We start from the raw sequence: 21,818 nt of genomic DNA on the forward strand, positions 1-21,818 counted from the left end.
GAACATCGTTTTCTATCTAAAGATGGACAAGATGTTAAAATAGCATAGTCATTATAACTATGACTATTGCTTTTGGGGACAACGTTTGATCACAACGTCGTACCAGGTCGGAATTGACATTGCGTGACATATTTCATGGTTACTCTTAAGCATTAGATAATTATGCATCTGGTGTTGTTTGTGACACCAAAGGACTAGACGCTGCTGACAAAAACAACACATATTACGTTTCATTTTACCATGCTTATTCCTATACGAAGTAAAGTAGTGTCAAGCAGCCGTAAAAGCAGGTTTGTGAAACTAAATAATGACCAGCTAAACTAAATAATGACCAGCTAAACTACACACGAGTCTCCATATGTCATGTGGGCTGGGGGCGTGTGCTACTATCTCGGCTGGAAGACCTGAATAACTTCATGTAGATGCCGTTCTTTTTTATGGGTAGCTGAAGGGTGTAGTTATTAGAACCATTCCCTGTTGTCGGGTGATTCGACGAGGCACTATATCGGACTCCATTTTTAGAGTCGGCACCCGTGCACCTGGAGTGCTGCGTGGTGTAATATCGCGAGTCCATGGTATCGTCCAGCGGTTTCCATCGCATGCAGGAAAGTAGGCGCTTGAAAGCGCGTCGGAATTCGCGATTCATACACGCGTAGACAACAGGGTTTATTAGACTGTTGAGGTATCCCAACCAAAGAAGCACTTCAAATAGAACTGGGTGAATAACCCACTCTCCCACGTCTCTGAAGGTAAACTGGGTAAAGTACGGCACCCAGCAGACGACAAAAGCACCCATCACTATCGCGATAATTTTGAGCGCGCGGTGCTCATCGACCGATCGTCTGCGGTTGGCGCGCTCCTCACTCGTCTCATTATGACTGCTGATCATGAGTTTTTGAATTGCACGCGCTTGTCTATTGGCGATGAACACCAGGCGAATATACACCAGGGACATCACAATCAGTGGAATAAAAAATAAAACGATGCCATCGAATAAGGCGTAGTATCTGTTGCTATCTAATCCGCATATTCTGGGGTTCTCATAGTTTTGGACCTTACCGTCTTCTGTGTTCCAGCCAAGATGCAAAGGTAAAAAAGAAATAAGTAATGAGATGGTCCATACGACAGCCAGCGAAGCATACGCTTTCTTCCTGTTCATATTGCGTTGGTAAGCATATGGGCGCGTGATGGCTACATAACGATCTAAGCTGATCAAAAGAAGATGTAGAATGGAAGACGTACTAAACATGACATCACACGACACATAAATGTTACAGTAGATCGGTGTAAAGATCCATTGCTTGGGCTTCAGAGTGTTGTAAGCACTAAAGGGCAATACGGTTATTCCAAGCAATAAATCCGCAACGGCGAGAGAAATCAAAAAAGTGTAGGTCGCTGTTCGCAGTCTGTGACACAAAAGAGGCGATAAACACACTAAAATGTTTCCAACAAGAGTTGTTAGGATGATGATCCCAAAGACAAACGCTAGACCGATGGTTTGGCCGAGATCGAGTGTGTACGGGGGCAGGTCTGCCGCTGATGTGGAGTTAGGATCCAACTCGGTGAGATTATCGTACCCAGGAGTGCTGTTCCCCCCGCCGGCCAGGGAGGCATAAGTCAGGCTTACACCCGTGGCTACAGTTCCCGCCGCTGTTTCCCCCATTCTGACAATCACGGGCTGTCTGCCGTCGTTACTGTTCATAAAGGACACCGGCTAGCTGGAGAGGGAAGAAACAAAATGTAAAACATCGAGTCATTTCAAACATCAAGCCATCGTGGTGTAAGAAAAATAAGTCCTGCGTAAAGATTACAAGTTGAGGAGAAATGCATGAGAGACCAAACACAGCATGACTTTACGGCACGAGAACAAACACTCATTTGACACAATGGGGTAGTTCGCTTAGAGGCGCCCTTGAAAACACACTCCCTAAACGCACACGCACACAACTATTAAACTTGTCGTGTGCACACACAGACTACCGTCCGGTGCTGTTGACTGTACTTTCCCTCTCTCTCGTTTTCTCTCTTTCTCTCTTCCCCTCTCTACCTCTCTCTCTCTCTCACTCTCCCGTTCTTCTTTTCTTTCTCACTTATTCTTCCCGCCATCTTTCTCTCTCCCTCTCTCTTCCTTTACTCTCTCTCTCTCCTCTATTTCTTGCCCTACCTCTCGCTACCCCTTCTTCCTTTACTTCTCCTCTCTCCCTATCCTTTCACCACCTCCTCTAACTTCGCCCCCTCTTTCTGTCCTCACCCCTCTTGTTCCTCTGTCACTTGGCCCCTCTCGCACTCTTGAACATTTGTGTTTTGGTCCCCTTTCCAACCGGAATTCATAATTACAGTGTGTCTCTGCCTAACTTTGAACTCTGTCACCTTATTTGCTGGCGATTCGCTTGGATTTAGGGCTACATGAAGAAGGGAGCGATAGTTTTCAGGTTGACCCCTTTTCTGCTTGGGTCAGACAGTCATACAACAAAGCCCTCGAGGGGAAAGGGGTTTGAGAGAGAAGAAAAAATGGACGATAAATAGAGGGGGAATATTCCATATTTTGGTTTTAAGGTCACTGATAAAACATGGTAGCCGGAAACGTTGGGGAATGAATAAAGAGAGAGGAAACAGATTGGGAAAATGTCGTCACCAGTTTGTTTGGGTTGAATATAGCTTTTTTTCATGAATTATAATCGGGGGTGTACCAATATTTACAAACTCTGAATTCTGCTCAAAACAGAATTAATTTCCGTCATGTGATATTAGATCGTGCGATACTACTATGGATGCCTGGCACACAATGGATCCATATTTCTGGCTTTACGGTTCTCTGAATTCAAGATAAACCATGGCAAAATTATGCACAAACACAAAACACCAGCAAAATATGCAACTCGGCAACATTTTGGGTGAGATTACACAACAAAAAGACAGGTATTTGGTTCCGTTTTGATCTTTGCATAGATTTAATGACAATCAATATGTGCATTGGAATCAAAGTGAATAGATAGCATCAAAGAGTTAGATACATTTTAACTGTCAATGTATGCCTACGTGTACGATCTAACGTGTCTGAATTTTTTTTTTTTAAGATGGTGGTGTTTGATATGAATTGATGATGTTTCATTGATTATTTGATAATCGGAACAGTTCCAAAAAAAAGGTTATGGTTGCATTGAAAAGAAAAAATCATTCAGTTTTTGTTTGTCAAAAACATGCATTCCTAGTAGATTTCGGATTGACTTCATATTATAGCCCCTAACAATCTTTGTTTCTCTCACATATTCCACACACCGTTTCTCTTTGATTTTCAATGATTTAAAAATGTAATTTTGTTTGCGGGCATCTATCTACCAGTCGACTAAAACCAAGGGAATTCCGTGAAAGCCCTGTTAGGCTTAGCAAAAATGTACATAAGTTTAATTCAAATTAAAGTCGATTCAAACGATTAGAAACGTGGAAAATATATGAAACGGCAACCCTACCATTGGTAAGTAATGTACTTGGTAGATTAAGCTCGTATCCAATGTGATGTTGTCGTGGAAATGTTCATTTTTATGTTTTAAACGTAACAGAAATGGGCAAAAAAGAATACCACAGGTGCAGTCATAATCCGAATATTTACACCTAGCTGTACAGAAGAGTGTGTATGATATTCTTTGATAGTGATACCAATGAAATAACTAGAGCAGAATATCGCTGGACAATAGATATAGGGATTCGAGCTTTGGATTTGACCTTCAGATAAACGAATAGAGGATCACTGGATTTATTGGGTTCTGTGTATAAATTCCCAGTGATGATACGTAATATTGTAATCTACTTCAATGCACAAATATATATTACTGTGGGTCAACGAATGGGGACAGACGAGAGGGCTTAAAGAAAACGGTGAGTGGATGCGCATTCAAGTTTATCATACTTTGTAGAAAAACATTATTTATATCGTAACTCCAAGTAATTAGACAATCTATGCACAATTATTGTTTGATGAATATCAAACACAATGTAATTACATATGCTTAGGTGTAAAAAGAAAAACCCACCAAGGTACAACAATAATAACGAAAAATGTTTGGACCCAGTATAGCTCCCTGTGGAACACCACATGTCATAAGTAATACGGATTTCACTGATTTGTATATGATTTTCAACGTGATACAATCCGAGGGCTAAAACTGATCCATTTTCACTTGACTGGTAATTACACAGCCTTGTTATAGAGTGTAATGTACTTTGTTATTTTTAAAATCACTCTATTGCAAACAACCTAAAAACAATAAAAGGAGTGGTCGGCCTAAATTATATTTATAAAGAAAAAACAAATCATTCCAAGGAATAACAAAAGTATAGGTTAAAGCAACGAGAATTGACCTCCAATATTGGGGTGGATTCCTACACACTTATGGTAGTAACAGGTGAATCGGAAAATAAATAAATATTGTCCTCGTCTGGTGGCTAAAGTACAAAGTCGAATGACCATTCTTTTCTTCAGAGATAAACAATGACCTTCAAACAAAAATATCCGTATGGCATATAAACACCTCTGTCCAAAGTACAATTATATCAACATATATATATATATATGAGTGTGAATCGATCAGAAAATGTATAAATTAAATGAATGCAAAGGTAATATCCATATATAGTAAATACATAATTGCTACCAGTATAGTTATCGAGAAGGTCGGTTCTGTGAAAGAATTAATTTTCAATAAAGGGGATTGGTCTTTTGCATCTGTAATCGCCTTTAAATTTTCCATATATGACAAGAAATATCTGACATGTTACAAAAACAACTTTCCTGCCAGATGTGTGTAAACACATATCAACATTTCTATGTGGAGAGCATTCTACTTCCAACTGGACCGAGTCACTTTTTTTCATTTTGATGATTCTAACAAATCCCACAATAAACACAAATTATTACTTTGGAGCCACAAAATCTTTTTCTAAATTACTTCGGGGGAGTTTCTTTTGAAAGGCAATTGCATTATAACTCATATTCATCGTTTAAAAATGACTTCCTTTTTCGCAACTGCTATCTAATAAAACAAAAATAACCACCCTAACTGATCTTCTGATTTTGAAAAAGAAAATCAATTATTCCCATGTAGATTCGTTTACTTACACAGTAAGTAAATGAAAGCCTACATGATTATATTAAAAACAATTTAACAGAGAAACAAAGAAATCACTCAAAGCTGAAATCAGGTTGTTATTTGACGTAAAGGCAGATTCATTGATGTTACACGATTTTATCCATTTTCTATTTCTATTTTTAACTGATTTTGATGCAGCACATATTATGAAAATACGTGGAATTGTGCTATTATAAGGCATCAACACAACAATGTATTTGAGCATTTTTGTGTGCGGTTCTAAATTTTACAACTTAAAGCCCAAAACATGTAGGATTTATTCTAAAATCTCAGCGAAAATGGCATTTATCATGCTACGAGTTCGAAGATGGCTGGCTCTGTGCTTTATTTTACGTACGATACCATAAAAATGAGAATGAAGCTCGTGAAGAGATTCCATGAGGATGAGATAAAGAACTTCCGACTCCTATCCAAGGACAAATATGATGCATAATTATTGAGTTGTGTCCTGGCGGTATTATACATGTACTTCTAATTTCTCCCAGAAGTGCATGGTCTATGTTTTGGCCGTTGCAGTCAAATGACAAACTAGCGAAGATCAATGCCCACAACTTTCATTAGAGGCACTTCCGTAATCAGGTAACATCAGGATTATCTATTCCTTTAATAATGTTTTGTGTTACATATTTTGATTTCACGCTAGTTTAAAATACCCACCAGTATCCTACGCTATTGGATAACGTTACCATTGGGAACGCGCAAAAAGAACGGGTAACATCAGGGGGGGATCACCGCAGATGACCCCATTTCTTTTCAATACATCTATTATTCATATCATGAAACCCATTCAATACTGTAAAATCCCTCTGCAAAACAGGTTTTGTTAGCAGACAAATCAATGGTTTGTCCCCCCTGTACGTGAGGGAATTTTGAAAATTGTCTTCTCCCCCTCGGGCGGTTGATTTACCAGCGTTATCCGAAAGAAGCCAAGCGGATCATATCTACCCAGCAAAAAAAAAATACAATATCAGATTTTCTTTTGTCCTTGCTACAAATGAATTATCATCGATCGAATGCCAAAAATCACAGGGATTAAGTTTTACTCATATTCCATTGATTGAAATTGAGATGGTATCTGTTACGAATTATCTAGGGGTGATGTATTCATTCTCATCGATTTTGGACAATGACAAATATAAATCTATGAGCGCGGCGTGTTTCTTTGTCCATTTTCGGGGATATAGTATCAATATGATTCGTCTTACTTTCTGAAAGCAGTGTATTTAACTTAATCATCAATTCAAAAAGTACAATAGACTTAAAGTCAGGGACCCCCTGTGTTGGCATTTATAGATGCTAGAAATTTCCATCAACTACGTTTAAATGTACTGTACATACATTTTCGGAACAGGCATTGGGCCTAACAATTTAAATTATTCTGTACGGCCCAAACGAAAAAGAAAATGGTGACAATGCCCAGAGTTCATGCGAACCGCGGACTTTCAACACTGTTCAAGGACATTTTTCCACTCATTTTGAAAAAAAGTACATGGCAACAGTCACGCGACTTTTGGTCAAAATAATGATAATGGTTTAGGCAAGCGGATCCGTGTGGGAAACCAAATTACTTAATTAGCTTCAAAAACTAAAATATCTATTAAAAGACAAGGATGACACGCTAATTGAGGTTAAATTCCCCCTTTCAAACTGCTTCTGAAGCAGTAAATATGTGTTTTTACACAATTACAACACAGATATGTTGATATATAGTGTTATGGTAGCCTTCTATTTCGTGTATTTCGGTGTTTTCTTTTCAAGTGGTATCTCAATTAGGATGACTAGTTACGTCCGGACACTACAGCAATGAGAATTGAGATAAGAGCAATTGAACGGTTCTTGACAGTTTGATATAAAATGTGGCTATTTTGATGGCAAGGTAAAAAAAAAAAGATCTATACACATTCTTCAGGAAATGTGCACTTTGTCACATCCGAATCGGAAATGTATTCTTGAGCAAATATCTGATTGAACAATGCACGTGGTATCATGAACATGTGACTAAGAAAAGTTATTTTCCTTTTTTTTACTAATTTATTTGGTTCGATAGCTCTGTTTAAAAACGTTCACAGTCGCATGCCCCTTTTTAAAGTGACTTGTTAACATTGCCTCAGATTCTGAAACAAAATCCTGGATTTAGCTTGTGTTGCAATCATAATTATAAACATTTAGGTAAGTCAGGATTCCATGAATTTTACCAGCCGATCGCCTGTCTGATTATCAAGATATTTATGATTAGAAAGCGGAATTTCATTTTTCGTTTTCCTAAAGGTTTTTATAACACAACACTCTTTTGGGGGACAATGAGTAGGGTAAAACCGGTCAATCAAAGATTTTTTTACCTCTTTGAGGCACTTCGTGATCATTTTGAAGCGCAATTTTGTGAGGGATTTCAATATTACACCTTATCACAGACACTTATAACACGTAGGGCCATGCATATCAGATTTAACATCGTTAAACGATGCCTTTGATTTATATGTCTTCCTTCACATTACTCAAAGAATGTCTGGTATCGCCTTGGCAAACCGTTCTGATTTTAAGAAAATGAGGCAGGTGAAAGGCTTCAATATTACAACATATCACAGACACTGATAAAACACGTAAGGCCATGCATATCAGATTTAACATTGTTAAACGATGCCTTTGATTTATATGTCTTTCTTCACATGACTCAAAGAATGTCTATATCGCCTTGGTAAACCGTTCTGATTTTAAGAAAATGAGGCAGGTGAAAGGCTTCAGGTTATTAGGCAAATGAAAGACTTGATGTTGTGTGACATAGCCTCTGTGGCCTCCATATCTTGATATAGTGAAATACTCTAGACCAGTTGATTTTTGTCAATGTTAACAACTGTTTGAATAACCTTTCTATATCTCACCATCGTAAGTGAGGATGGAAATAGTGATTCCAGACGATAATATGATGGCCTCTGTAAATTTCTTCAGAAAATATCAGAGGTCAAAAGTGAGGGGCGAGAATTTACCAGAATCGAAGATGTTGTCCGTACAAATCGATACAGCTCCCATTTTCAGGGATAATCTTCATTCTTGATTTTAAAAGTGGTTCGTGACGTGACGTGATGGTTGAATGATACGAAGGTAGCCGAATAGGGAAATATATCAGCCCCCGCCCCTCCCCCCCCCCCCCCATTCAAAATGTCGACAGAAGCAAATTCGCGCCCTAAATATCGTTGCATTCACGGTTTCACATGTTCTTTGAAAATGTTGAGACAAAACTAGATGTTTTGTTTACGCCTTTTTATAAGTAATTTAATTTAAGTATATTGATTGATATCTGATTTTTTTTTCCTATCCGGACAAAACTGGTTTCAATATCTCAACTACCGCCATACCATGCATGTTTCGTAATACAGAACATATGACTGAACATTCCTTGACATATGGCATGGATGACAAAGAAAAAAAAGTGGTTTCAATCAATGGCGTCGTCGAATTATGCCCCCCCCCCCAAAAAAAAAAAAAAAAAAAAAAAAAAGATTTTAACGATCACCTTCGGGTAAGTACGCGAATATATGCAACAATGTCCCCCAACGAAAAAGTACACTTAAGCAGTAGAGTAGCTTGGCATCCACAAGTGCATATCCTGTATATATATAGATATATAAATATATAGATCAAGATGTTCTGTTATAGTTGATCAAAACTGACACTTATCTGTCCCAGGGCCACTCATGCAGCGAGAGTGAACGAGGATAAGTAGGCAAATGTGTCGTAAGCCTGTAATGGTTCAATTATCATTTGGTGACATCAATTTTGCTCAATGTAATCTTTAAAAGCTATCGCATAGGCTATACCCCGATGTAAAATATAATTCTAACCTTGTTATAAAAAGAAAAAGATGTAAGGGCAAACCACCACTAATTGGAGCCGTGGAAAATTCACTGTCGTTAACGATAAAATAATACTCTTATTAAATTCTCTCTTTGCAAACGATTTTTCATCTTAAATCTAGTATAATGGCGTCTCTTCCGGACTACCAAGCTCTTATCTAAGCATGTACGTTCTAGGAATATGCCTGTTTCCCTAATATGGACTTTTAGATTTGCACGACGGCAAAGTGGACTGCTACGCGTGACGTCCTCATAAGGCACTGGCAGTGCGTTAAAATGACATCACAATGCCTTAAAAGGACGTCACACTTGGCAGTCCACTATGTCGTCGTGGAAAACTAAAAGTCCCTAATAACTATCCCTAGGTTCTAGGATAACCACCACAAGAACAATTATCCCGGACAACTACCCATCTGGCAATTTACAGCCCATTGACGGTTGCCCCTAAAACACACCTACATGTATACCTACACACCCACTCCCTCCTCTAACGATGTCCAAACCCTTGTAAAAGCTACGCCATTGGAATGATTAATATGCCCCTTAATATTAGTATCATGTTACCCTTTAGCCGCCCCTGCTGGAGGATAGTTGGGGCGAGTGGGTATTGCGGGGGGGGGGGGGGGGTATGTTCCGGGGCTAATTTCCGGGGCACATTGTCCTAAGGGGAATCATCCACGATGTCAAAATTAATTTATGATCAATCTGACCATGGAAATAACACAAAGTCCATGATCTGACCTTCTTTTGTATTTTTTGTTTGTTTAGAGAGAGGGGGAGGGGGGATGTGAACAACAGCGGAGACCGATGGACGCCGACAATATTGGGAGTTATAGAGTCATGGGCAAAGCAGACCATGGTGTAAAATGGTGGTTGATCATCCAATGAAAGATTTCCATTAACAACAGCTGATCAACCAAACGAATCTACTACTTTCGTTGGTTTAAATAAGCTTTAACATTAACAATGATCAAACTTTTATTAACATATATGACAACATGCCTTATGGTGGAAAATGGGCATTTGGATCGATTTGATGATCTAATCCCTAACGTCTGGGTAACTTTGAGCTGCCTTGTCCTTTTCTCCAGGGAGGTGGGAGTGGTTTCTCTAAACGGGCGATTGATTACATTAAAAGAGCTAAACGACCTTCAGGTTGATCCCACTTATTACTTCAATCGGTAAACACCAATCATGACAATCTTATAACAAGGTGCGAAGAAGCTTTCATAAATAGACAGGATTTACATCCCATACAACTGATAATCCGCTATGAATGTAAAGACGAAGGCCTGTCACCAATGAAAGTATAATACTAATGGGATTAAAGGGTAAAGGGTAAAATATGACAAAAGCCTCGGTCTCGCAACAAATACAAATATCGTACCCAACATTGTATGGAACTCTGAGGCCACTCGGCGATGACAAATTATCACGCCAAAGTGTCACAAACCATAAATAATATTATAAAAAAGGTAATCTCCCTTTTCATACAAAAAGCTTTTTTGATAAATGTATACATTGTGCTCTTTCCTTATTACCACATGATACCAAGTGAGTTTACGCACACAGAAAATAAAGAAAAATAAGGACGCAGGAAACACAAAAAACAATGTTTTTGCCAGAACCTTTTCAATATTTCCTTTTTTCCCCTCTAGCAAAAAACCGCCTTCATGTCTTCCACAATTTGATGAATAATAAATATCTATAAAAGTGAAATGCGTTCAATCTTAAATGTGTGTGGTAAGTATGGGTATTGTTATGAGAAAGGTGTGACCAAGGCTTCATTCCTTATTGAGAGGATAAGGCAAGATCGGATTAAATTAGATCGGATGAAATTAGAGGCAACAATAAGATTTGTTTTTGTTTACAAAGCTCATGTATATTGCTATCATTACAAGCGAGCGGGAAGATTCCTTACAAGTTGCCTCACGTTCCTCCATTGAGCATTAAGGTTGGTGTAACCGTGTAAAGCATTGTTTGGTGTCACTTTGGTAAAAGGAAATATTTTGTTCGCATTTCAGTTATCAACACAATGATAATGATTTGGACCGGAATGGTATCACTGTGCGAACTCCTTTTCATAGCGAGAAATGTATCACAAGAAAATAGGTTCCTCAATGGCATACGGGTTACAGAAGGCCGAGGTGGCTTCGTATAAGGCCATGTTTGGTATAGCTTTCAATGACATCGTTACCTTGTATTAAAATCGACCTACCGACCCAGGTGCTGGCAAATAATGGGCAGTACAACATCTTTTATTTTAGGCCTAAGAGTAGGTTCATTTATTACAGAAGGGTTTTATACGAATGCCTAAGGTTTTGTAAAGCCATTGTTTGGTTAAATTTCAAGGGGAAGGTTTTATACCCGTTTAAGTCGGTAACATGGTTGTTGATCTGGTATGGAAGGATGCGTTATTCCAGCTTCTATTTGTAGGAAACCATGAATCACAACAATGCAAGAGGAACAATCAATTTGACAAGGGTTATGGAAATCCCACTATGATAGCGTATGTGCAGTGGCGTAGACAGGTTCGTACACCTGGGGGGGATGACTGAGGGGCGGACCTAGCTTTTTGCTAAGGGGGGGGGGCTGACCAAAATAATGACGATGCGGAGCATCGTCCACGAGCCGCGAAGCGGCGAGCCGATTTTTTTTGGGGTGTTTATTTGAACCCCGTAGGTGATGTTTTCCTGGCATCTATTAACACAATGGAGACCATAAAAAGCAGTGCATGATAACGTCTTTTTAAATCAAGTAACAGTTAAATACACAGTTATATCCAGAGTTATCATGTGTTTGGTTAAGTTACCAGATGAGTTGAATATCTTCTCACAATATTTGCACTTGAAAGGGTTTCTCTCCAGCGTGCGTTCTTTTTTCTTTCTTTTTTTCTTTTGTTTTTCTTCTTTTTTTCCCCTTTTTTGTTTGTTTGTTTTTTGGGCCGCCCAAGGGGGGGGGGTTAAACCCCCTAACCCCACCCCCCCCCCCCCCCGTAGATCCGCGCCTGTTTAATCTTGTGGTTATCTTGTGGTTTCCAAACCACAAGATAACCACAAAATACTTGTAAGATTTTCTTTTTTTTACCGTCTGAATTGGCTTTCACCGTGTGAATGCGGCTAATAACAATAAACACAATTACAATAATGATGAGGATTATTATTATCATCATCATAATTATTATTATTATTAATATTATAATTGTTATCATTATTATCACTACTATTATTATCATCATTATGACTTATTAAGTAAGCAAATATCATTCCCCAAAACCTGGGGGGGGGGATGATTGTACATGCCATCCCCCCCCCACCTTGTGAGGTGGGGGGGATGCATCCCCCTCATCCCCCCCGTTGTCTACGCCCCTGCGTATGTGTATACAAAGAGTCGACTACTACAATGTATCCTTTGATACTGCCGAAGGATATTCTCTTTCTTGAGTTATGAATGCCTTTTCACGGATGCTCCTTCTCTTTTTCTCCAATCGTATTTTGTTTTCGTTTGCCGGTGTCATCACAATTAATAAGTCAATGTTGCTCTGTGAATGAAGCAACTGTCATTGACGATTCAATGAAACATTTTGCAAGAAATATAAATAAAACACATTACGTGGATAAGGCCATTGAAGCACAATCTTCGTGATAAATTGCTTTGAGTTGGAAAGATATAGCCCTAAGCTTCCTTCTGTCCTTTGCGTCATAATTGGATTGGGATTCTATTCACCAGTACCTCATTTTATTCCCAATGTCGTTGTAAATATTGACGTTTGTTATTAGCATTCTGTCTGATAGGATGATATCGAAATCAACTAGTAAACATTCTACACCTGAATAGAAATAATCTGTCATTGACATTTCTCGGAAATGTCAAATCAGTCAAAACAAACCGTAGAAAATAAACACATTTGGTGGAAAATTCAAAGACGTTACTGATGTCTTAGTCGTCAAAATGTATTTGTCGTTATATTGATAGACTACTAAAGGGACCGCATTCTCTTATTAAGGACTTCAGAATTCGCAAAACCTTCGGCAGTAAAACGGAAGCATTTCTAATGTCTGTTTTAAAGAAGAAAACAAATCTTGTATTCATTAGTTTATTTATTTCGCCATGCCTTATTCGTAATTTAATACTGCTATGTTCATAGGTAGTGTTTTAGTTACAGAGAGGACGAGACAATTTTAGAAGAATCCACCCCACGCTCCCTAACCATAAATTGGCGACTCCATCATTTTTGCTACATTCGCCGAGTAAGATACCCCCCCCCCCTCCCCCATGTCAGTGACCCCTCAACAGCTGGATACTGGCTACGCCTCTGCTCTGAGTCCCTGCGCGTATTAAAGACATTTCAAAGAAATAAACAAACACGGTTTTGAATAGACCAGACCAATGGGTAAATTACGTTGTTTACATGGACTACTGTTGATGTCTGCCTTGGACCGAGATTCACCCATTGATAAGTCTATAGTCAAATTTACTCTGGCCTTTTCATCCTCTCACCTCTAAACATTTAGTCAACAATGAAAAGCGAGGATTTTCACATTACTGTTAATGTGTCTCATACTAATTCGGTAATAGATATGCATGTGTTAGATTAGCCCCCTCCCCCATTTTATAAGAAGCTGTAAAGTAAACGATTCGAATCATTCTTAATGCTCACAATCGAAATCAATTGCAACTCTTTGCATAAAATAGACTTTAAGTTTGCAACTAATTGGAGGATTTGCGATGCATCATGCCAACCATGAAGTAGAAAAGAACCCAGTTTACTATCCAATGGGATATTTGCTATACACCTGTATATAATGTACCAACATCGCATGTAGGATTCGGTTTTGATGTACGTCTAAAGTATGTGGTCACGGTCCTAACTTGAAAGGAAAAAAATACTATAATATTTCGCTTTTGGAATACATTTCTGAACAATAATTTAATGTATAACAAGTCGTGCACGTGTTGGAATTTAAATCATTGATTATTGTGAAACGCTTTGAAGAAAGAGAAAAAAGGCGTGTGGGGTTAAATAAATATAATTTACGTGACATTTTGATCATAAAAAGTGCACCAACATGAAGAAACTTAATTGTTATAACTTCAGATTACATCTGTTTCATCAACTGAAATGCAGCGTATAAGAACAGAAACAAACTATATTGATCGTTTTTATAGCAGCTCTTACCAAACTTGCAAAAAAAAAAAAAAAAAAAAAGGTTTAAATAAAGACATATGGTCAACTGTGTCATAACGCAATATTTGCAGTAGGTGAGCAATTAGATTTATAGAGGCAGAACATACTGTTCGACAGTTATCGTAATTATAAATGACCCTTTTTATTGTTTGCAGGTCCAAAATCAAAATGCTTTATCGCAATAATGGCCTCGTAACTTGGCTCGATCTTTAAGTCAATAGAAGCACGTAGCAATTTCACACTTGCGATGGTATCTGGGTGCAAATAATCATTCGTTTAAGCAAAGTTGTGTGTTTCTTGCCCCATATCTTGAACTCTCAAATACACCTGGGCACAACACCTGTACAAGGAAAGTCGGTGAGACATCTATTGGGGCAATCTAAAATGAATTTATATTTCTTTCCCACGTGTGTCTATAAAATCTTACTTTGGGAATGTTACGAGACCTATTTCACATTGAAGGCCAAGCACGTATCCGTGTGCCTCCTTTTCGTCCACCAGGTTTCTATGGTGTCTATACCCTTTAATTCCATCGCAATTTTCCCCTTCTTCATTACCCTCTTCCCCTCTATATCATTCCATCCTTACCCCATCTCCCATCACTTTCATAAATCTTTAAATCATACCTATATCCCTTTTATAATGACGAATTTTACATTGTTTACTATTCGTTCTTTAAATATCTATTACAAAAGTTATGGAGACAAATTAGGTTAGCGTATCGTATTTCTCCCTTTTTGCTCGCCTATTTGTTACGATACTTGCGATATGATTATATAAGGAGGATTTAAAGGCTGAATAATAATTAATGGTATTCACAAATCACCTTCTTTCCTGTGTTTTACTAGTTTGTTTTGTTTCCGGGTATTCCAATAGAGGTAATGAAATATAATCCCGAATGATATACATATTTCTTTGAAGAAAAAAAAAACACAGTCAAATTATAGACAATAGACAAACAGAGAACTATAGCAATAACAGTTGATAATTGCGCACCTACACCATGAAGAAAGATAGACGGGGAAACAAATTAGGATGAACAGGTGTCGTTTAGGTTACACGGTTGACAACGAATGTTTGCAATACCACTCAGCGATTTCCTCGAACCAGTGACCCGATGACCAGGTTAATTTCGAGAGCAAACCAAAGATCGCATTATTGCGTTGAAGAGGAGGTCAAGTTGTGTTGAATTTTGTCATTTTGTCTATGCTACTTTGGGAGAATGTGATAGTAGATATCCCCCGAAAAAGGATTATTCTTTTAATAATGCTCTTTTAATAATGCCTATATAATAGAACTAAAACGAGGAATCGCTGAAAAAATTTGACCTCAATTTCATGCCACATTATTAATATATAGTTGTGTATCCATTTCTGTTTGCAATGCATATATGATTATCAGCAAGGCTTAGACAAAGTTATTTTTCATCAGTCCGATCACTCCTAAACATCATGGCATACATCAATTATTTTGTCTTGTATATGTAATACATAATTAACCTGTATCAATTGATCCGAGTCACTAAAATCCTTCGCATTGTAATTGCATATTACTAGAGCTAAACTATAATCTAAATTATCGCTATAAGCGTAGGGCAGACTGCGGACACCGACTCACACAAGGCCGTTGCCACGTTAGTAGCATAAATATATGAATCTGTTAAATGTTACTGGTATACATAATCATAGTGTATCATCAAGGCTGAAGTAAGACAGATCAATGAACACATACGATTTTCACGCAATCTGCAGCAGAGAAAATTATCTCTTCGCGCTCAAAATCAATATGATCTTGCGCGCGCGTGTGTGACCGATCGATTGATATTAAAGATCATCTATATAATAATTGTCCGATGTTGTCTGCTTAAGATTCAATGTACTCTCATTATGTCTTATGACATTCTGATTTTCTTCTTGTCGTTTATTTCTCATTAGGATACAACACCAGTCACGTATCTGCTTATCATTAGGGACTTTTAGATTTGCACGACGAGAACGTGGACTGCTCGTGTGACATCCTTTTAAGGCAATGTAACGTCACTGCCAGTCCCTTAAAAGGACGTCATTATTGCCTTTAAAGGGTGTCACATGTCACAGTCCACGTTCTCGTCGTGCAAATCGAAAAGTCCCTATTGTAAAGAAACGGATGACGTGAGGTAATGTTTCATTAAGCCGTCAAGGGAAAACACTACCTTGATTTAGGTGAAACAAAATATGTTGAAAGCTTTGGCCGCCCATTATGATCGATATCGCATTTTAGTAAATGTGGATCGGGAAATGATATCAAGGATAAACATTACGTAATTATAGTCACGTCTTTAGAGGATATTATTTATTTTATCAATTCATGTGTAACATGTGCACGTAGGCGCTCTCATGTCAATCTTATATAACTGGAGATATTGAGTGAATAATTAGTTGATAATGATGAGATGTTGAGTGAATTATTAGTTGATAATGACGTCCGGGTTCTATAATCACTCCTAATGTCTCCAGTTACAGAATTAAAATTAAACGGTGTATGCCCTCTGCCTTGAGCTAGAAGAACATCATTTCGTGTACCCTTTTTCTTCTTTTTCAAAGAGTTAAGGCCTTATTGGCTATTATATAAGCGATATATTGGCGCTCCAAATTTGATAAATATATGCGATCATTTAAAAGATCATGACTGAGTTTCCACTATGATGATTTCAAGGCAGATACATTTAGCTATGAATATTTGATAGAAACAACTTGGATACTGTTACTAATGACAACAGCAACACCATCGTGGTAACTAATCCGTGCGCAAGTAATAGTCATGTAGAATTTGGGGGAGCAGTTATTTAGTACTCGGAAAGAGGCGGAGGGGGGGGGGGGGGAGGGGGGTTCACCATTTGCAAATTGATAAAGTTCAATATTCATCGGCACTACATAATTACACAATTTTTCATAAAAATACAAGTTTCCCTACAACTCATTGCTAGTCGTGTATTACAATTTAACATGCGTTTTAGTGGGATGTCGGTGAACACAATGTGCCACGGACTTCAAAAACTTGAATATGTTACCTAATTCTTAAAACTAAACCTCTCCCTCTTATCAAGATTTTGTGTCAAAAACTAAAAGAGCGTGGTCGCATTTTCTTAAAATGAGTCCAGAGATTTATCGATTTTGCCCAGGTAAAGGGGAATAACCTTTGAACATGAAGTGGTATAAAGGGACCTGGGACGGGACAGCAAGGGCATTTTGACCCGAACACGACCTCCATGCTACATGTGATAAGGGTAACATGTTTAATTAAGACAAACACTCGAGATACATAACAAATGCAATTTGACCTGGTTATTGTTTTTTCACAATATGCATGCTTCCTTTCAGAACCCCTTTAAACTATTTTATTCACCTGCTGTACATATAATAACGTCTCTATATTGAAGCTGATATGTCTAGTAAGCCTTTGACAAACGTTTGAGTTCTCCAGCGAATCAATACCCTGTTAATTATAATGTATATGATTACTTGAAGTAGTATTCCAAACGTTACTGCGGCAATTGTTAGGTCTCTCAACTTACAACGGCAAACCTGTTGATAAGAAGTTGACGATGAAGCTATCCTCCCCCCCCCCCCCCCCCCTCTCTCTCTCGTCAAAACAGATGAAGAACAGAAAGTTCTTCAAGCCCGCCCCCATCAATTGTTATTAATTACGTATGAATTTGAACGAGGCACATACATTTCTTCATAGAAAACCAAACAAAAGAACCACCACCCCCCCCCCCCCACACACACAGATTATCTGTATAATATATACATGTATACATTTTGGCCCGAAAGTTCAAATACATCTAGTCAATACCTTTTCACAACTTCATTCATTCGTGCCTACTATTCGCTTCAGGAAGACAACCAAGTTTCATCTCTGTTTAATGGATATACCTGTAGTATTTACATCACTTATCACCCTGAAACATTTATAGGAATCAATGCAGTTCTGAAAATGTGAATAAACTGTGTTTTTCCGGGTGTATGTCAACTTTCAGGCCCAACTGCCGTGTATATATATATCTACAGTCAAACCTGCTGTAGTGACCACCTGTCTACAAAGACCACCTTTTTTGTTTCCCTTGAAAATGGTTTATCATTAAAGCTTGTATTAAAGGAACCTGTACATAAAGACCACCTTCCTATACAGACCACTTTTCTTGTCTCCCTTGGCTGGTCTTTATAGACAGGTTTCACTGTATATTCTTCTAGAACCGCAATTGCTTTTTGAGTTATGTTCAATCCAAATGCCACTGCAACCAGGACGGACACACTACCTAACCTTTAGCCAAGATGTAGGTTAAATCTATTTGCATTCTACAAAATCAATTCAAGTAGGGGTATATTTAATTGACCGATGTGGGAGGTTTGAATTCACGTAATTATCGAATTAAAAATCAATCATAATTGGTTATGGCATTGTGTTAGGAATAGAATGATCTAGCAGAGCTTTCGCTCTTTAACCCGTTCGTGCATGACCGAACTCTATAACTTCCCGTCCTACTTTTCGAATGACTGGACCCAACTTTAATCAGGACTCCTGGTAACCTTATGCAGTCATAACCTGTATGGACTTGACCGAAGGAAACAACACTGACCACGAAATCAACTTAAAGATGTCATCAAATAGTTGTGTAAATTGAATATTCTTAATCAATTTGTTTAAGAATGTCATACTTTTTAAAGAAAAACAAGGAACAAATTATAATAATTGAAAAACTTACAGAACAAAAACAAAGTAAGACAGTATAAAGCAAACAAACCAAAAGTTAAGTTAAAAGGAAATTCGAGTGATGATCTATGAGGGAAGGGGGGAGGGGTCTTGGGAGGGGCTGTCACGTATTTTAGAAAATAAAAATAAAAAAATTGTAAGAATACGACAATCAATAATCATTAGAAGAAAAGGAAAAAGAAAAAGAAAATGAAGAAAAAAAAGAAGAAAGAAAAAAGTAAAGAAAGAAAGAAAGAAAAAGGAGAACAAATATTTTTTCAACGCAGTTATTAACCCATTGCTTACTGGAACCTGGTGGTCCCTGTGTTAAGTCTATGGGAATTAGATAATTCAGTAGTCAACGGGTTAAAAATAGCCCGTGTTACTGAACAAAAGAATAAATTAGATTATGTGTTGTTATTCCAATGCCGATTCCTATTATTTGGGGTGCCACTGATCGTTTTATCCATAACCCTTCTGGATTGATTTATCTGCCAGTCACTGCTGAAAAAAAAAATTAGCTCCTGAACAAAGCAAAATATGATACTAAATAAATATATTCTCTTAAGGGAGATACTAGTTTAATTAGTTAAAACACAGCCTGCTTAATTTAATATCTGCTCAAATATTCTTCCGTGCTACATGCGCGCCATGTAAATAGACCTTGTTATTCGTGGAAAATCCGTCGTCTGGCCCAAGTTTGTTTATCGACTTACCGTTTTTGAGATACAAGCACGGCTGTGATGTCCCAGATTTCGTAATGCAAAGTAGAGCTAGCCTTTCAATTTCATATTAGAAGATCGCCAGTACTACGAAACAAAATCCATAAGAAAATAGAGAGAAGCTATGAAATCCCACATAATAAACGACGTTTTACTGCAGCGAAGAGCGGGCAACGTACACACGATCGTCCCGTCTGCGAGTCACAAACAAAGTGGAACTACAGTCAATGGAATATTTTGAAACCGTGTTTTGTGTCTGGTTAAAAATATGCACAGGTAGTCTGCACGGTATGTGCGTGCGGAGCGTTAAGTATGCTGTTACGCATGTATGTGTTCCACTAGAACATGATAGCCCCCAGATGTTCGCATTACGTAATACCTCAGCATATCTTGTCGGTTGCAATAAGGGAAAGTCATTTTCAGCCCCAGACTGGACTGACTCGTACATGACAAACCATTTCCACAAATAAATGCGTTTTTTTTTTCCCTTTTGCCTAGGTGTAACTGGTTTAAAATCAGTCACATCGACAAACCGATTCCACTCCAAACAGATGGATTCTTGGCCATTCGCGGTAAATCGTTAACTGTTTTTACTCTCTGTCATTTTTTTCTCACTATAATCTTCTTCTTTTTTTTTTTCTTTTTTTTGTGTGGGCCTCGACAGTGTGACCGGGGCATGAACTAGTTCAATCAGCGTCCATATTTTTCGACCTTTGTAACAGGTCTGTTTGCTTCAGATAAAGGCCAAACCTTATACGATGTCTCGGGTCAAGGCTGGATCCGCTCTGTGACGTCACGCATATTGTCCTACAAGATTCAGAATTATCAAGCCGAAAAACTCCGTTCAGTCATTATTGCGGATGTAAAAAAAAAGGACCTCACGTGGATTAGATGGGTTACTATTATTTTCTGGGTAATGTATGTAGTGAGAAAAAACCGGCAAAGTAATTTCATTTTCTTAAGGCGTTTCTTGCTTATGTTTTTGCTTTGCTAGTGGCAACTTGCGGATGAAATGGTAATGTTCCTAAAGATATTTGTGTTCAAATAACTAAAGCAGAAATCATTACTACTAGTACTACTACTACTACTTCTACTACTACTACTACTATTACTACTACTACTACTACTACTACTACTACTACTACTTCTACCTCTACCTCTGTTCCTATTACTCCTCCTCTCATTTTCTTTCCCCTCCTCCTTCTCCCCCTCCAGGCTCCCCTCCTCCTTTCCTTCTTCCTCGTCCCCCTCTCCTCCCCTCCTTCTCTTACCCCTCCCGCTCCCTCCTACCCCTCCCCATTCCCTCCTCCCCTCCCCACCTATTCCCGCACTATTCCCCATCCTCTTCACCCTACTTTTCTTACTTATACCCCAAAACTAAGCATCAAGCCTTCGGCGTCCTAAGTTATTGTCTTTCTTTCCATGCTGTCTAATCCTTTTGTCTTTCCTTCTACATCAAGGACAAGTTCCATTTAATCATCCGTCTGTCAAACGAATTCCCCAATTTCCCATTTCCCACCAAAATAATCAAAATGCTATCACGGGAGGATGCCCTGTGACGATTACTTCGGCTGATCGCTTCGAAATCATTTCTCCTTTCCGATCGCGCGTTCCCCGAATGTTTCCATTAATCATTTTCATCGATCACGGTACGGAAATCCATCGGCAGTCAAAAGGAACGACATGCGCTATCAAGTGTCTGCCCATCTCGCCTTCGGTCCCGTGAACTAATTTCCATGTCGTGTTTCTCCGATACCTCTGGGATATTAGATGTCTGCCGAGGAGTTATCATCCATGAAACAAATTATGAAGAATCACATTCATTTGTCTTTCCGCTTCTTAAAGAGAGGATTGAGGTCTGTAGTTTGAAGTTCATTTGTTTCACATTTACATCAGAAAACTTTTTTTTTTTTTTGTATACAAGCGTATGAGCGTAGATTACACACAAACACATTAAAGATTTCAAATCAAGCATAATGTACGGAAAATAGGTACGAAGTTTCGAAATATAAAGATATGACAGGCAAGGTAAACACAATGTAAAATGTGGGGAGCCTAAATATAAAAAAGAATAACTTGTATGTCCGTTACAGCTTTTAACTATTCCATTCTATTTGGCTATTCTCACCATGTTATTGTTGTCTTTTGTTGAAATCATTCGCTTCTTAAAAACATACAC

The 21,818-nt window shown here is 38.2% G+C and overlaps 1 protein-coding gene across 1 annotated transcript; it reads right to left on the reverse strand.

The window, feature by feature from the left end:
• Positions 1 to 75: 75 nt before the first annotated feature.
• LOC100891731 (histamine H2 receptor-like) lies at positions 76 to 19,906 on the reverse strand. The gene is made up of 2 exons (XM_030981791.1): positions 19,634 to 19,906; positions 76 to 1,718 (listed from the first exon to the last, which is right to left on the reverse strand). Exon 2 carries the CDS (start codon positions 1,700 to 1,702, stop codon positions 362 to 364), a length of 1,341 nt encoding a protein of 446 aa, XP_030837651.1. The 5' UTR covers positions 1,703 to 1,718; positions 19,634 to 19,906; the 3' UTR covers positions 76 to 361.
• Between the last annotated feature and the right edge of the window lie 1,912 nt (positions 19,907 to 21,818).

Source organism: Strongylocentrotus purpuratus, unplaced genomic scaffold (genome assembly GCF_000002235.5).
Source record: "Strongylocentrotus purpuratus isolate Spur 01 unplaced genomic scaffold, Spur_5.0 spur5_scaffold_12, whole genome shotgun sequence".
Classification (NCBI taxonomy): domain Eukaryota; kingdom Metazoa; phylum Echinodermata; class Echinoidea; order Camarodonta; family Strongylocentrotidae; genus Strongylocentrotus; species Strongylocentrotus purpuratus.